The sequence below is a fragment of the Salarias fasciatus genome, chromosome 9, assembly GCF_902148845.1.
Source record: "Salarias fasciatus chromosome 9, fSalaFa1.1, whole genome shotgun sequence".
NCBI classification, from domain to species: domain Eukaryota; kingdom Metazoa; phylum Chordata; class Actinopteri; order Blenniiformes; family Blenniidae; genus Salarias; species Salarias fasciatus.
In genome coordinates this window covers 23,495,321-23,512,442 of record NC_043753.1, presented here as the reverse complement: position 1 = coordinate 23,512,442, position 17,122 = coordinate 23,495,321, and the positions used below count along the sequence as shown (strand labels likewise).

Genomic DNA, 17,122 nt, shown 5'->3' with positions numbered 1-17,122 from the left:
TTTAAATTAGAAAAATACCGGGAACTCATCAAAACCTAATTGATCAATTTTTAAAAAATTATAAATCATTTTAAAAATACTTGAAATTCTATAGATGGACAGTTTGGGTTCTGAGACTTTATGGTGCCTGCTATTCATGGTGCTTGACAATCAAACAGGACTATCAAGAAAAAGAGAAAAATTTAAATTGAATTTGAACTCAAATGCAACTTCAAGTGTTCCTTTAATTCTACCCAGACATCAAATGGGGCCATCACTTAAAAATATCCAAAAACATCCAAAAACACTCACCTTAAAGTTTTTACATAATGCAATTGTACCGTTGACTTTTTTTTTTTAATCAATACCCTCCACCTCATCTGTTCAAAATGAAAAATTAGTGAGTTAAACAAATGAAACCACGAAGAATTTATATGCTGTTGTGCTCTATAGTTGCACTGTCTCTGTAACATCAATAAATGGCTTCATTTGAAAGTATCCATGTTTGCAGATCCACTCAATATAAAGTCTTTTGTCGAATGTTTTAAGCTTTGATTTTGCTCACAGTAAGAGTATCACAGGTAAAAAAGTTTAATTAAATTAAAGAAAAAAAACAACAACACAAGAACATTGACCCAGGCACCCACAGGAACATCAGCACCTTCATGTGAGGTAAAATCATCCAAATAATGATCCTGGATTAAACCACACATTTCAGTCCAACGTTACTTTAAAACACTGTAAGATTTATTTCATAACTTGATATGAAAGCAAGACAAACATAATATATTTATAATATATTTATAATCATCTGATGATGGAAAGTATAGTATGTTATTTTCATCTGGCTACTGTTCCTGTTAGATCATTTTATTCGACTTGCATTGAGCACGTGCGCGTGTGTAAAATACTGATTAAATCAATATCATGACATGACAAAGACAAGTACACAACATAAGGCAATGACAGAGATCAGCGTAAACAACAATAGATGTACTCATACACTAAGTGAGTGGCATTTTAATGCCAACTGTAAAGTGAGCGTGGCTATGTTAAGACAAAGTGAACATGTGACGTTTACTGTGTGACCAACGCTAATCTCTCAATCTAAAGGTTTGTTTGGGAGCACCAAGCAGGCACATGAGATCACATACACTGTATAGAAATGTACTTGTGTTAAAAAAAAAAACAAAAAACTGAGGTACAAAACATCAAAAAAACAAAAGGTTTCATAGTGTCAAATCTACAAAAGGTAGAGACTTAAGCAAACGGGGCATTATGTACAGATCAGTCCTGTAAACATCACTCAGACATACCTGGATTGTGTTTGGAGAGCGATCATTTTAGACAGACCACATGTTTCTATGGATTTAGCTTTCATGAAATGAAGTGGTGACAAATAAACATTTCATCAATGCAAAAAAATAAAGGAAAAAACATGTCCAGCCCTTTCCTGTGGACGCTTGACCGACAGACTAATGAGTTGGATGTTATTAGCTGCCTCAACTCTTCCACAAATCAGAGTTCGTAGGGAATACTCAATTAAAAAACAAATAAAGGCCATAAATCTTTCAAAAAATGCATAAGATTTTTGTTAATTCTGGCACTTGAGTCACATAAAGTCATAAATGTCACCGTGAACATCTCTGTTAATCCTATGTTAACAAATTTTTTTTTTTTTAAAAAATGCAGAATATGGCTTTAAACTTTATCATATAAGTGTGTGTGTCTAACACATGACATGCCACATGCTAACATGACCCTAAGCTTTGGTTAGTGACAAACGAGTGCTATGCATGTCCAGAGGAGGAGGTAACTCTCTGGAGTCCAGTCTGTAGAAGGTTCAAGTGTTTGGGGAGGAGGAGGAGCAGGATTGTGAAGGTTAGTTCTCTGAGTGCGTCACAGAGGAGGCGGCGCCGACGCCAACGGGTCGGGCGGAGGGGCGTCGGGCGGAGGGGCGTTGCCCTGCGGCGGCTTCAGATTCATGGTGTTGAAGAAGCTGGCCACCTGACCTGGGACCTCCGCCAGGACGCTCTGAGCGAGGGCTTCCTGAGGGCTCTGTGAAGGCGGAGAAGACGGCGTGAACCACACAGACACATTCACTGCTCCATTAAACGGAGGAAACGGAGACGAGAGGAGCAAGCGGCCACATGAAAAGCAGCGAAGTGCAGAGGTCAGCGTCAGGTTACTGGAGCAGAGCTGTGGAAGACAGTGCCACTGCGATAGATCGCTAACAGCGGAGTCACAGAGCTGCAGCTGGGTGGAGGCGACGGTGCCAATGCATCAGCGAATGAACCCAGACTTCAAGAAGCTGAGGATAACGGCAGATCAGAACAAGAAGCAGGAAAGAGCTCATTCAAAGAATAAAAAGCTATGATATGATGTGTGTGTGTGTCTTCTGCTTTCTGATATTTTCCACTGATGTAACACACTTAAACGTCCACAATTTCCTGATGAAGTCGTGCGAAGTCATGCGTCAATGTTGATGGAATATAAAGAGTGACAGTAGGGGGCAGTGCTGCACACACGGCTCAGTGTTTCTCACGTGAAACACAATCAGCAGTTTGACCACATTTCCCTACATGATATCATTCACTGAAACAATCGGCGGCGCAGCATCACTTTAAAGTCTGTTTTTGAAGTTCAGACTGTGAAAACACTCCGTCATGCTCAAAGGGTTTTTAATGCCTGTTTTTGAAATCTCGTCTATAGTTAAAGTCTTAAGAGGTGAGTCCATTAGTGTGTTAGTTTAAAATAATACGGGAGTAATAACTGGAGAGGGTGAAACTTATGAAGGACAGCAGACAATGAAGCAAAACTCACAGAATACAGTAGCAGGGTTACATAAACAACACAAAAAGCCATGTGTCCTACATTATTAAGATCCAGTAAGGTTAGAGTTTATCAGGTCACAGTCTTGGTTCATCAGTGCGGCGATGAATCAAACTGTGGAGCCTCAGGTTGTTGAATCAGCTCCGCACTGCGAGGACAAAGCCTCCACGCTAGCATGCATTCTCGTGTCAATGCCTCGTATGCTGCGGACCGTGAAAACCCTGAAAAGCCAAGGCTGCCTCGGCAGGGGAACTATGCGGCTGTGGACTGAGTGCAGGGGACGGGGAGGGGGGACGGCGGCGAGCCGGCCGGGGTACTCCTACGTTTCTAGGAAGGAGCGGGCTCGCTCGGGGGCTTCAGGTCAAATAAATTGAAGAAGGAGCCCACTTGGTCAGGCAACTCTGCCAAAACGCTTTGAGCGAGGGCTGCAGTGCCAGCCTGAAATAAGACGTGCAGACATTTACATGTGTGCAGCATTTCAGGATTTTCAAGCAGCTTAAGCTCGAACACAAATATATAAAAAAAAAAAAACACTTTTTCTCCCATGAGCACTTACGTTCTGGAACTGTCTGAACGGCACAAACTGCACAATGTCCCGCATGGCAGCTTCTCCCGTGGCCCCGCGCAGGATGCCGTCGTCGCCGTCCAGGAACTCCATGGCGGAGAAGTCGGCCCCGCCCACCCCGACGATGATGATGGACATGGGCAGCTGCGAGGCCCGCACGATGGCGTTGCGCGTCTCGTCCATGTCCGTGATCACGCCGTCGGTGATGATCAGCAGGACGAAGTATTGCTGCGGGGAGACGGCGGGGCTCAGCGGAAGTGTTTCCACCGGACAGGGGCAGGCGGGCGAGGCCGTCCGAACACACTCACCGCGGCGGTCTGCTGCTGCATGGCCTGTCTGCCGAACTGGGCCACGTGGTTGATGACCGGGGAGAAGTTGGTGGGCCCGTAAAGCTTCACCTGCGGCAGACACTGCTGGTAGGCGCTGACGACGCCCTCGATACCTGGGAACACACACACACACACACACACACACACACACACACACACACACTGCAGTCAATCACAGCCTCCAGAATATTAACACTGGATCAGAACAGTCGCTCCTCTGCAGCAGGGGGAGTAAATCATTACCTTGGCAGAAAGGATTGGCTGGGTTGAAGTTGACGGGAAACTCGTGGCTAACCTGGAATGAGACGCACGTTAATCCCCACAACCAGAGCAACACCGATCCTGAACCCCGTGTTTCACATCTGCACCACAACAAACATCAAATGCCAATAACCTGCCAAGTAGGAGGGATCTGTGCTCCGAAACCCAGAACCGGGAACATCTTGTCACTACACACACACACACAGACACACACACACAGAATGAGAGGCAAACATTAACACACACAGTATGAGAGACTCGGCCGGTTTAAACTGACGTCTGATGACATTTTTGGGATGTTTTCTGGAAGGATTTTTAAACCGAGACTTCATTATGTAATATCCAACATGTAAGTGAGCATTAGGGCTGTAAGTCTCTTCTCTGGCTCAACTCCTGTTAGCTCACATGCTGCATCAAGTGTTTTAATCCTGCAGAAAGCGTTGGTCAGATGACCGCTGCTGGGCTCCCTTCATCTCAAACCTGTTCAACGATCTGCAGTGAACCCCTTCTCATGGAGATGCTGCTTTATAAAACGTCACAGGCTGCTTTAACGCTCATGAAACAACATGTGAGACAAGTTTGGGTGTAGTGCATCTAAAAACAAACAGGAAAAAAAAAAACCGCTGAGGCACATTTCCTCTCTCTCTAATCCTCTTTTTCCATTTCGCAACGGAAGGAAAACACATCAGCGAGCATGAACGACTGCCGGGAAATCCCTTAAACGCAGTGAGGTAATAGTTCTTACCTGTCGTAGTCCTGGATGACGTTACCGACCGCCCAGATGGCGGCCAGGTACTCGTTGAAGCCGTGAGGGTTGATGTAGTGGAGCGACGCGGGCGACTTGGGGTCGCCGTTGGAGCCGGTGAAATCAATCGCAATCTGGAGAGACGGGAGATTTATTCAGCCTTCAGCGTACGTCCAGTCATTTCAGACAGAAGTCAGAAAATGGAAACATCAGAGAAATATTCAGGTTATGAGGTTTGTTTTGGGGCTTTTTTTTTCCATCCATGTGTTGCGATTACTTTATAAAGAATTCAACAGAAAATCAGCCGCCGCTGAGCGGATGACGTGATGCAGCCGTCTGTCTTCCAGCTGGATTTGAAATGGAAACTTCATTTAAACAGGTCGGGTTTACACACTAACACTCCTTCACCACTAAACAAACACAAGTGGGAAGTAGTGTGTGACTTCAGGCTCTGTTTGTACTCATAACTGAACACTTGGCGCCACGCTGACCTTTGAGCGGTTGTTCGCTCTTAGTGGAAACTCTTAGCGCCACATACTTCATGACCCTCTAATGAGAAATCACAGCCATAAACTGTGTATTTTAGCAGAGCAGTCAGTGTTAAGACAGAGATTACGTTGTTGGAATTGTGTCACTGATAAAGGTGTGTTCTACTCACAGTGAAGTTAATCTGACAGCCGCCCATGATGTAATCCAGAAAGGTGTACTCCTTTATGATCTGTTAGCAAATATTGGTCACAAGACACTACTTAAAATGTTCAGACGAATAAATAACTTTGTATCACATGTCTGTTTAGATAAAGCTATACATATTTAAAAACAATAAAAACCCAGGTACCTTGCACTGTTTAACGATGACGACCCCGGAGTTTTTGTATCCTTTCTTCTTCTGCTTCTTTTTGCTGTTGATGCACTCAAACTCAGCCTGGGTGTGTGAGAAACAGGACGCACTGTAAGTGTCTGTATTTGACTGAGGGGAGGATAAAAACGTTAAGAAACACACACACACACACACACACACTGCGCTCACCGCATACGACTGTGACGCCTGCTGAATCTGGCTGAGCGTCGTCTGGAACGACCCGATGAAGTCGTGCGAGCCGCTGTTGTTGTGGTCGTAACACTCCACCTGTGGAAGCAAGGCCAACGCCGTCACTCGCGTCTCCCCCGGGTTCGACGCCGGCGGCACGTCGACAGTGAGTGGAGAAGAGCATGCTGAGCGCGTGAAGCTCTGGACGCAAGACGACGCGCCTGACGCTATATGAAAACACACACAGGCCGTCTAAACTTGGCTAAACACACTCGAGAAGTCTCCGAGAACGGGATGTCTGCTGAGAGCGTGCACACGCCTCGACACAACAGGGAAAAGAGCGCGTGAGACACGGTGTGGAGCGACCGGTGCAGCCGAGACAAACTGTGGGATGCTACATGTAACTAAAGCTCATGGGAACTAAAGAAAAGGATCCATCTTAATGGAAAACTAGAGAGCTGGCCCTTCAGCGAACTGACCTGTTAACGAGTTCATACAGCCGTCAAACCCCTCACATGCCGATCGACAGACGTGTTTTTATTCTTTACTGGTTCTATCAGAGCTCCACTCAGGTTTAACAGGTGAGTTCACCACACGGGCCAGACTCCCCCGAACAGAGCGTCTTCCTTTAAGATGGACGGAGACGAGTCCAGGACTTCAGCCTGTCCAGTCCGGAGACACTGCATCCTTCACGTGTAGACACTTCCACTCACATGTACTGTCCACCGGAAAGCATCTCTTCCTGATAAGATTGCGTCGACAGAGTTAAAAGGATGGAAACAAAAAACAAAAAAAAACAGCTCACGTGAACTAATCACATTTTTAGATGACTTCACAATCCGGGGCAATCGCTAAAACAAGAAGCAGTGATTTTCACAGAGCAAGGTGTTGCACTCATTTTAGTTCAGGGGCCATACACACACACACACACACATGCATACACACACACTTTAAATTTACACTGGAAATTCTTTCTTCGTTGTGGCTCAGACGATACATTTGGAAAAAGTCTATTTTTAACTGAGTGACTGAATTTCGATCAAGTACACCAAACTCTCCATCAAATCTCCTCATATTCAAACCTTTTCTTTACAGAACGCAGCAGAAACAGAAGAGCTGCTTCACCTTTATGGACTTCTCTACGTCACCTCCACACAGCGACTGTATAGGGATTCGGAAAGGTCTCCACACGGGGTTTAGGTTGCTTTTCACCACCTGCGCAACAGAAACGGCGTTAATAGCGCCCACTCATTAGGAAATTGCCACGACAAGTTGAAGGCTCACCTCCCAAGAATCTGAGTCAGGGGAGTGTACAGAGTGTGGGTGTACCTCTGTCCTGTGAGCCAGCTGCCAGCCGGTGTCTGTCTGCTTGTAGAACTCCAGGAACGGGTCTGACTTTCCAAAGAAGTCCTGGAAAAAGGTAAAATAAGTCTTAAGATGTTTAGAAAACACTCTGCTGTAACCACGTTCTCTGTAAAGACACCTCGATTCTGTCTTATTATAAACCGGTGACATTCAAACACTTTGAGAAAAGATCTTGAGATTGAATAACTTTAGTCTAAATCCAAACTTCAGTACCTTTTTGTCCAGTTTTCTGGCAGCGGTCTCAAACGCCACGACTCTGCTGTCAGTTCTTTCTTCTGCACATATCTGGAAAGCAGAACACAAAAACACTAAGTCCAGAAAGCGCTGTCCCACATGTCCCCGCCTCCCTGAATGGAATCAAAGCTCACAGTGATGGTTCCTTTCCCTGCCGGCGTCTTGTCCTTCAGCAGAAGGGGTTTTGTTATTTTTCTTGAGGACACGATCTACAGAGAGAAGCAGAGCCCTGTTACGCTGAGTCTTCACCAGCAGCGTTTTACATGTGCGTTTGGTTAGTGAAGCCAGGGTGAACCTGTCCCAGTGTGCACTCCAGTGCCCCCAGGAAGTCAGCATCTTGCAGACTGCCGTTGTCACTGTCGATGTCGTAAACTTCAAACCTCAGCTTCTGCACCATCTCAAAGTAGTAGTCGAGAAGGAGGGCCTTGGAAAACTTTGGATTAAGGCAGTTCTGGATTTTCTCTGTCCGGCCGATCTAAAAATTAGCGCAGAGAAACAAAATTAATTCAAAAATTAGCCCCATATAAAAAAATCCTTAAAAGTTAATAATCATAATTAATGACAGTACCTCGCTCCAGTGTGGCCCCGAGGAGTTCATCAGGAGCACGCACAGCGGGTCCGACTTGGAGAAGGCGTCCATGTCCAGCAGGTGTTCGCAGGAGATGCTCAGCGCCACCTTGGTGACACAGTTGGAAGTGGCGCTGGGCCCCGGAGCTTGAACCACCGCCATCGCAGCCTGGAGGACACACAACAACAGCACACACTTAAATGGGAAACGGACACCGGAAATAATCCACCCACCGATCAATGAGAATCATTGACAAATCACAGAGTAGAGGAAGGATTAGTTCATAATGATACCTTACAGAACCCACAACGAAGCCAGCTGACACTTTATAAGAACGCACCCTCAAAGTTTTTAAATAAATCTGATCATTTTCTGCATGTTATAGGAGCTCAGAAAAAAATCAATTATGCAAATCATTGTTGTTTTTATTAATGTTCCTGCTCTATCTATTCATTTATCTAACCTTGAATACCAGGATTCTGCAAAACAGTTAGTACACACTCAGCAATCCATAAAGATTTATGAGAATCACGACAGGGATTCACTGGAAACGTGTAAATGTTAGTTTCTAATTTCAATCATCATCCAGCCTTTGGATGGATGAGGGATGTGTGCGTAACAGATCATCTTCTGTACTGAATTCCTGGATCTTTTAAAGAATATATGTCAAAATTCTGTTAAAAAATATGGATAAACTTTGGTTTAATTTAAGTATTTTGTGGTCTTTTGCCAGATGTAACGATTCAGTTAGTGGTCCGATGTTCTAAACCCCACATACTGCTGATTTCAAAAGAAAGGATTCTAATGAAATGAAGTGAAGTGTCAACATGTGATATCTTGTCTTTAACAAGACTGAAGATGTTCTCACACCTGTTAGTACAGACCACGGAGCGCTGAACAAAATAAGATGGGGCCACAATGAATGTGGAATAGTTGCTTGTTTTGGCTTATAGTGAGAAGGTCAAAGGTTAAGACTGATGTCAGTAGAGTTTTCATGTTCTCCCTGTCTGTTTGGTTGAGTGTGTCCAAAAACAAGCCTTTAAAGCTTAGTGGCGACTCTAAACTGCCTGTAGATGTGGATGTCAGTGTAAAATCCAGCAGCCACCGCCTTAGGCGGTACAGAAGATGGATGGATGGAAGTCCATGTCAACTGAAAGAATTAAAACACACTACATGTGTGTTTTCAGTAAATTCAGTCACAATTTGAAGCATGCAAATCCATCAAACCCGTCAGTTTCTGTTTACGGTGTGAGCAGGAGAGGACCGAACACATCAACACCACGCAGAGGTATTCAGAGGCAGTGACAGAAGTAACCAGGCAGTGGTTTAGCACAATTAAAGTCTCGCGAAGAAAACACAAGCGGCTGATATTTTTATTCTTTTTGTGTTTGTTTGATTGATTTTTTTAAGTTCCTTCCAAATAACTTGACGCCTTCTTAGCAGTTAGCTCCGTTATGTGGAGGGTGTGTCTCACTGACTCGAAGTCAAACGACGGCGAGAAAAAGTCAGAAACAATTCGCTATCGTGAATCAGCGGGGGCACACAGACCTTCGAGAACACATATTTGACGGAGCCGCTGCGGTGTGTTGGAGTTTTAATCTTACCGTGTGTGTTGCCTCCCGCTAGCCGCGATAAGACGGGATGAGGAGCTAGCTGCTTGTGAAGTGGGCGGGGCCCAGCTGACAGCTCCAGCCAGCTGTCTTCTTCTGCGGATTCCACTGCAGGGGGAAGGTTTCAAAGAGGCCACACTGCCCCCGTCTGGCCAACATGAGCCACTGCAGCCAAACTCACAATTACTTTATTTGACGAATTATATCAGCAAAAAATACTTCAGTGTCAATCTGACAGCATGTTTGGACAGCCTCGCAGTCTTTTTTTATTCTACTTTTTTTTGCACAAAATAAATGTCTATTACAACATTTAAACAAAATGAAAACAAAGCCCTAAGGGCTTATAATGAAATACATCCCCAGACAAATGAATAACAAGCAGAGAAAAATAGCAGTGAGATTCAACAGACGATAATTAAATTTACCTCCAAAGACAGCCAAAGGGGGAGCATTTTAAATTATTTATCTACAGAATTTTAGACTTTGAATTCACAAAATGTGATGGAAAGTTGATGTTAGGATGCACAACCAAGTGGAACCTGCAGGTTTTTTGATTCCTTGGTTCTGAATTTACAGTTTTTTGACATTCTGATGTTGCAGATGGATCAGACGATGCCTTTTACTCCGAGGATTCTTGGAAATAACTTGAAAAGCTTCACTTTTTTTCCCTAAAATCAATTTCAATCTACTTTTGTCTCGCACACATCTCAGAGATTCAGATGCTGCACTTCTCTTCTGTAAGACCTGTTATCAGTCAAACTAACATTTTAGAATAATCATACTGCAAATATAAAACAATATTAAGCTGGACACTTTTGCCTCATCTTAGTTTGATTCCTGGCATTGGGTTTACATGTTTTCCCTGTGTGTACAGGAAGGTCTTCTGTGAGTCTAAATTACTTACAGGTGTGAATATATGTGTATATACTATATTTGTGCTATTATGAGAAGTCCAAGGTGATTCATCTCAACCATCAGTGCAACAAAAAATAAAGATTTACACACACAAAGTAGTAGCTTAGTCTATTTTATTAGTTCAAACTGAAAAAACAATGAACACGGGGGAAGAAAACATCCCAGCTCTGCAGTCCACATTACACAGTCCTTCAGCTTTAAGTCTGAATGTTAGAAATGCGTTATAACTTATTAGTCACTGATGAATGGGCGCCTGAAAATCATTCACAGAATTAATGTGACAAGCAGATATTGACACTTATACAGGTATATAAAAACAAAATGGCTAAACTGTTACTTCACATCATCATATGGCAATAATACGTGCTGGTGAGTGTGAACATTGTCACCCGCTGCACTGCTCACCGAGAGGGGCGAAGCAGATCCAATCAAACAACACACACACACACACACACACACACACACACACACACACACACACACACACACACACACACACACACACACACACACACACACAAACACACCTCAGACATTTGTAGATTATGCTTCCATTGTGTTATCATGCTGTACATGCTGTTACATGAAAAAAAGACATTCTGATTAATTCCCTTTAAGTGAAAACATACCAGTTTTGAAATGCAGTCAGGAAACAAAGTTCAAATTAATTACTGGATTCAACTTCACAGACACATACAATGACTTTTCTTAAGGGATCCTGAAGTTCTTTGTGGTGCTGACTTTGGTTGGTTGATTTTTTAAACATTCTGAAAAAGAAAACCCATAATTTAATAAAATTTAAGTAAAATGAAAAGTTGTCAGAATAAAAATTTCTCATGAACAGTATGAATATTTTGTGTTTGGTTACTTCAGTTACAGAGGACGCTCATTTTTCAAACTCAAGTTAAATTACATTCTGAACTAACTCCTCGCTGCTTTTTCTGAGTGTTAGTGTCCACGTTTACATCCTCTGCATGCATAAAATACAGAAATCAGCTGGAGCTGACACAAGACAACAAGTACACCTGAGGTGCTGCGGACAGTTGTTGGTGTTTTTTGGGGTTTCTTTTAGGACGGTTCTGAAACGCCAAACATTTTGGGAGGCTTCAATTTGTAAGAGTTGAAAAAGGAAGTGAGCTGATCAGGAAGTTCTGCCAGGACGCTCTGGGCCAGAGCCACGCTGCTGCCCTGCAAGGACAACGTCACAATAAAGTCAGACGCTAAAGTCACGCAGCCTGTTCCTCACGGCGGCGGCGGAGCCGAGACTCACCTGGAACTGCCGGAAAGGCACGAACTGGACGATGTCTCTGGAGGCGATGTCGCCGGTGGGGGCGGCCAGCAGCTTGTCGTCGCTGTCCAGGAACTCCATGGCGCCGAAGTCTGCTGCTCCGACGCCCACGATGATGATGGACATGGGCAGGCGGGAGGCCTGCACGATGGCGGTGCGCGTCAGGTCCATGTCGGTGATCACGCCGTCCGTGATGATGAGCAGCACGTAGTATTGCTGCGGGAATCACAACAACATTTAACCACAGGCGCCAACATTTTACGCGTACTTTTGCACCGCGACACTTCCCGGTGACTCACTGCGGCCATTTTCTGCGCCATGGCTTGCCGGGCGAAGCAGGACACGTGGTTGATGATGGGAGAGAAGTTGGTGGGGCCCCAGAGCTTCAGCTGAGGGAGACACTGCTGGTAGGCCTGCACCACGCCTTCGATACCTGCAGCAGACACAGAGCTCACTCATTACCCCCGGAACGCCGTGCGCCGCCTCGGCAGCTCGCTCGGCCTTACCTGCACAGAACGGGTTGGACGGATTGAAGTTGACGGGAAATTCGTGCGAAACCTGCCGACACAAGTTAAGACATCAACAGAAGGTTGAGAGAGCACACCTGAGAGAGAATGACCATCATCAGGTTCAGAAACAGCCCTGGGCGTCTCTTCAGGAGGACAAGATGATCCAAAAGGAAGCGATCAACGTCATACCTGCCTGGATGGAGGGACCTGAGCTCCGAAACCAAACACCGGGAACATCTTAGTGCTGCACAGAAAGACGGACATCATGACATTGTTAAATATCACCATTTTCAATCTAAAAATGGGCAGCATTCATATAAACATTAGTGTAATTGATTTGAAAAGTCACGTATTGTTCAAGCAATTTGCTGAGTATTCCTCTACGTTTGTTCTTTCTTCTCCTCTCTTCAATGAGCGAGTACAACTCATTTCACTGGAGTGATTTTTTTTTCCCTTTTCCACAGACTTGCTCATGTGAAAAACCTCAATCTACATAATATTTCAAAAAATATATACTATAACAAAACAAAACGGAAGAAAAACTGGCATTGGATTTGTCAACAAGCAGTAGTGAAAGCGACAGCTGGGCTTTATCAGTCCTCGTGGGGATGCTCTCAAACATCCAACTGCTTGTTTTTAATTTACTGGGAGGAAATCCTTTAAATTACTGAAGGCAACAAAAATAAACATGTAACACAGTGTTTATGTGAATTTTATGTCAAGTAGTTTGTTCTTATTAGAAGTAATTTGTTACGGTAACTTCATTACTCTTTTCAGTAACTAGTCAGTAACTGAATCCTTAATTTATCCCACAGTGGGGATTTTCCAGTGATTGATAATTCATAATAAAGTGTAAAGATTTTATAATAGTATCACAAAGGAAACAAAACATGAATAAGAATGAAACAAGAAATGCAAGGAAAAGTTTGGAATACAGTGACAATGTTTCGTTTTAAACTACATTTAGAATTCTGACTTCATACTAAATCGCTTTACTCTTTTAAAAAAGTAACGACTGTAGCCAGTCGGCAGTTTGCAGGAACGTGGTTAAGACTGTAGCTTGGAGACAGAAACAGGCTCCCGGGTTCAGCTCACCTGTCGTAGTCCTGGATGACGTTGCCCACGGCCCAGATGGCTGCCAGGTATTCGTTGTAGCCGTCGGGGTTGATGTAGTGGAGCGACTGGGGAGTGCTGGGATCCCCGTTGGAGCCCGTGAAGTCGATGGCGATCTGGAGTCCAAATGTGATGAAAAGGCCAGTTCACAGGCAGCTCTGATACTGAACACAAAACATCTGCTGGCATTTCTAAACTCACCGTGAAGTTGATCTGGCAGCCGCCCATGATATAATCCAGGAAGGTAAATTCTTTAACCACCTGGAAGCATTTAAAGCTGAGTAAATAAACTTTCAAATAAAAGTGATGTGTATAGTGTGAGCGGCTCACCTGGCACTGCTTGATGCAGACGACCCCAGAGTTTTTATAGTTTGCCTTCTTCGCTTTCTTCTTTTGGTTAATACACTGGAACTCAGCCTGGAATTTACAGGAGCAGTCAGCTATACGAGCGAAACAAGCTTTACGGAGCCAAAGAAGAGCCGTGAGGATGAGCGTCTCACCGGCGAAATGTGAGTCCCCAATTGCATCTCTGCTAACGTGGTCTGGAAACTCCCAATGAGCTCGTGGGAGCCGCTGAAGCGGTGGTCGTAGCAGTCGACCTTCACAGCACGAGAAGAAAGGTTACACACCGCCGCAAGGCAGCAGGGAGGACAAACAGAAGGGCCTGTGTAGGAGGGATTCAAACTACCACTTCAACATGTGTTTCTTCTATAAATTAAAAAAAAAAAAACAACCAGTAATTGATAATGCTGAAAATTCTGGGAAACGACTTCTTAGCTGTGAGGAAGTGAATTACAGACACTTCATTTCATGTTTCCCAAAAATCCATACAGGAGCAGGAATAAAACATAAATCAACAAAAAACGGTAAAGGGAACAAAGCGAAAGTGCACACCTTCACGTGGAAATGCCGTGAACCGTGCATACAAACACACACTGCCCATCCAGCAGGGTCACAAGTGCTCCCTTTGTAAGTTTGCCAGCGCCATAAGATGAAAGAAAAATGAAATAAAGGATGAATTAGTAGTAAGTAAAATGGTTACTGAAGCCAACAAGTTGAAACTGAGTTAGAGAGGGAAGAGGGTACAACTGAAATCATTCCACCAGGGGCGTCCCAAGGTGCAGGATGCAATATTTTCAAATTAAAACTCCATTAGTGGAAGAAAGAAAGACTGCTGCAGGAATGGATAAAGAGTCACATTTAACAGTAAACTCACTGAAGTATCACATACTGCACTTCAGAGGGAATAGGGCGTGTTAATAGGGGAGATTAATACATGAAGCGCTAAATTCAGATTAAAAGCTTTTGTTTCATTAGAAATAAAGTTTGTTTTTACCTTTACGGGTTTCTCTGCATCTCCTCCACAGAGGGCTCGCAGCGAGATGCGGAAGGGTCTCCACATGGGATTCAAGTTGTTGTTTACAAACTATGAAAAATACAGCGTGCACATAAAGTCAACAGAAGTTATTGTTCACCCCTCAAGAGTTTAGCTCCGTTTGCACGACGATGTTTCAAGTGAAAACGTTGACTTTTCGTTTTGCTTTTATACGGCAACGTCTTCAAAACCAGGTCCGTTCACACAGAAACAGCAGAAACGCCGAGAACGATGCAGCTAGCATGTCGGGCTACTCATTGGTGCTCCCACAATGCACCACGGTTTGAAAAGGTTTTGGCGTGAACGGTACCTCTGTCCTGTGAGCCAGCTGCCATCCGGTCTCCGTCTGCTTGAAGAATTCCAGGAAAGGATCGGACCACCACAAACACTGAACGACAACATCAACCAGTCATTTGCAGCACGTGAGAGGAACGAAACATCAGCTGTGATTTTATCTCAAACACAATGACAGGATGTGCTGCTGGTAAGGAGTGACCTGGTAAGGTCTGACTTTGCCCAGAATTTAGTGTTGCAGTACTAGTTTACACCACACGAGGGTGTGACGAGTTCTCCAAGCTTGCTTGTTATAAAGGAAGTTTATGGCAGGCCCTGAACTAACGGTACCTTTTTGTCCAGTTTTCGTGCAGAAACTTCAAAGTTTGCCACTCTGTTGTCTGTTATTTCTTCAGCAGCGATCTGTTCAGAAACAAACAAACAAGCAGCCGGTATGGTTCAATCACGCTGTTGGACATCTGATGATGAGTCCACACTGTTTATCTTTCAGTCCTGTCTTGTTTCATTATATTATGTGACGGATTTGAAAACCAACTCCACGCACTGTGATTGTGCCGTGACCTGCGTACTTCTTGTTTTTCAGCAGCAGAGGTCGAGTCATCTGCTTGTTGGACACAATCTGGAAACGGACATCAGCGTGAAATGATGAAAGGAACAATGGGGAGGCAGAGATGTGAAGCAGACCACCTCGGGCTGCTCAGGGCCAACCTCACCTGGCCCAGGGTGCACTCCAGCTCCCCCAGGAAGTCGTCATCGTCCAGGTTATAGGTGTTATTGTCGATGTCGTACACGCAAAACTTCAGGCTCTGCACCATCTCGAAATAGTAGTCGAGAACAAACTTCTTCGCAAACCTTGGATTCAGACAGTTCAGGATCATCTCTGTGCGGCCAAACTGAAACGCAAAGAGAGACGTGGAGGAGGGAATGTGAGACCATCGCGCACAAGATGAATGAAAATCATCCAAAGAGGAAATGAAGAGAAGAGCTTCAGATTCAGACACAGACCTCGTACCACTGTGATCCCGACGTCTTGATGTACAGAGCACACAGCGGGTCGGACTTTGAGAAGACGTCCATGTCCAGGAGGTTGTCACAGGAGACGGTCAGCTCTACCTTGGTGGCCATTGGGGTGGCTCCCTGAGGGGGGGCTCCTGCTGAGGCCATGGGCGCTCAGGCTAGTGATCACACAAACAGAAAAACAAGTCAAACAGCGGAACTACACAACTGGAATACATTTACATTTAACACAGCATTTCACATTTATCAGCATGTTTTCTGAAATAAAATCACCGATTTCAACTTCACACTGTCATATTTCTTGAATATTGTCGTTTCAACATGATTCCCTTTAACAGAACATATTGACATTAGCTTTAAACATATGCCTTAAACTGTTCAGGTTTCATGCTTAAACCTACATTAACTACACCCTTAGCAGGCGGACTGGCTTAAATCAGGAAAAATTCAGTAGTAAAAGTGTTTTTTTGAAGTTATAATGTAAGATAACGGAAGCTCCAGCGCTGATCCGACATGCAGGCGGCGGAAGGGAGGTGGGAGTGGCGACGCCCCGAACACCAAAGCTTTCCGAACCAGCCCGCTTCACTGCGCCACGCCGCTTCGATCTCACTCACGTGTATTTACCTGTCCACTTGTTGAAAGATAAACACTTTAGCAGAGCTTCTCAACGTCCAGCAACCGCTGACAGATTTATCTGACAACAACAGCTGGGCGCTCCGGAGGGAGGAGCCGCAACCTTCAGCTCCACGACATTAATTTAAAAAAAAAAAAAAAGAAAAGAAAAGAAAAAAAGAAGAGGGAAAGTTACATTCAGTCGACTTGTCGACAATAATTGTGTCAAGTCCAGATTAAATGACACACTTTTCTCGAAAACACCACATTCTGGTAATTCACTGCAGAACGATGATTAACTGCTTTGCCATAGCGGAACTTTCCCGTGCTTTGCTTGTTTCCCGTCGACACTTTACTAGACAAGGAAAATGTATTTAGCATAAATACGATGTAACTTGTTATAAAGTATTGTTTTTTCACCTTAACTGAGCACAAACATTTTATATAGGATCCTTACTTAGTCTTGAAATCCAATTTGAAC

At 44.3% G+C, this 17,122-nt stretch overlaps 2 protein-coding genes across 3 annotated transcripts; both read right to left on the bottom strand.

The window, feature by feature from the left end:
* Window positions 1-1,531: 1,531 nt before the first annotated feature.
* Window positions 1,532-9,587, bottom strand: LOC115394597 (copine-3-like). Of its 2 annotated transcripts, XM_030099941.1 has the most exons (17): window positions 9,513-9,587; window positions 7,909-8,076; window positions 7,636-7,815; window positions 7,475-7,549; window positions 7,320-7,391; window positions 7,071-7,151; window positions 6,867-6,956; window positions 5,742-5,840; window positions 5,550-5,636; window positions 5,370-5,429; window positions 4,712-4,845; window positions 4,100-4,154; window positions 3,949-4,000; window positions 3,685-3,818; window positions 3,368-3,604; window positions 3,135-3,249; window positions 1,901-2,037 (listed from the first exon to the last, which is right to left on the bottom strand). In XM_030099941.1, exons 2-16 carry the CDS (start codon window positions 8,068-8,070, stop codon window positions 3,139-3,141), a joined length of 1,629 nt encoding a protein of 542 aa, XP_029955801.1. In that variant the 5' UTR covers window positions 8,071-8,076; window positions 9,513-9,587; the 3' UTR covers window positions 1,901-2,037; window positions 3,135-3,138. The 2 variants fall into 2 exon arrangements, with proteins under 2 accessions (XP_029955800.1, XP_029955801.1); XM_030099940.1 differs by lacking the exon at window positions 3,135-3,249 and having other exon boundaries at window positions 1,532-2,037.
* A 942-nt stretch (window positions 9,588-10,529) lies between these two features.
* Window positions 10,530-16,771, bottom strand: LOC115394595 (copine-3-like). The gene is made up of 16 exons (XM_030099939.1): window positions 16,654-16,771; window positions 16,018-16,187; window positions 15,726-15,905; window positions 15,557-15,631; window positions 15,343-15,414; window positions 15,029-15,106; window positions 14,680-14,769; window positions 13,844-13,942; window positions 13,674-13,760; window positions 13,545-13,604; window positions 13,326-13,459; window positions 12,420-12,474; window positions 12,228-12,279; window positions 12,021-12,154; window positions 11,704-11,937; window positions 10,530-11,621 (listed from the first exon to the last, which is right to left on the bottom strand). The coding sequence occupies exons 2-16, from the start codon at window positions 16,174-16,176 to the stop codon at window positions 11,502-11,504; spliced, it is 1,629 nt and encodes a 542-aa protein (XP_029955799.1). The 5' UTR covers window positions 16,177-16,187; window positions 16,654-16,771; the 3' UTR covers window positions 10,530-11,501.
* Between the last annotated feature and the right edge of the window lie 351 nt (window positions 16,772-17,122).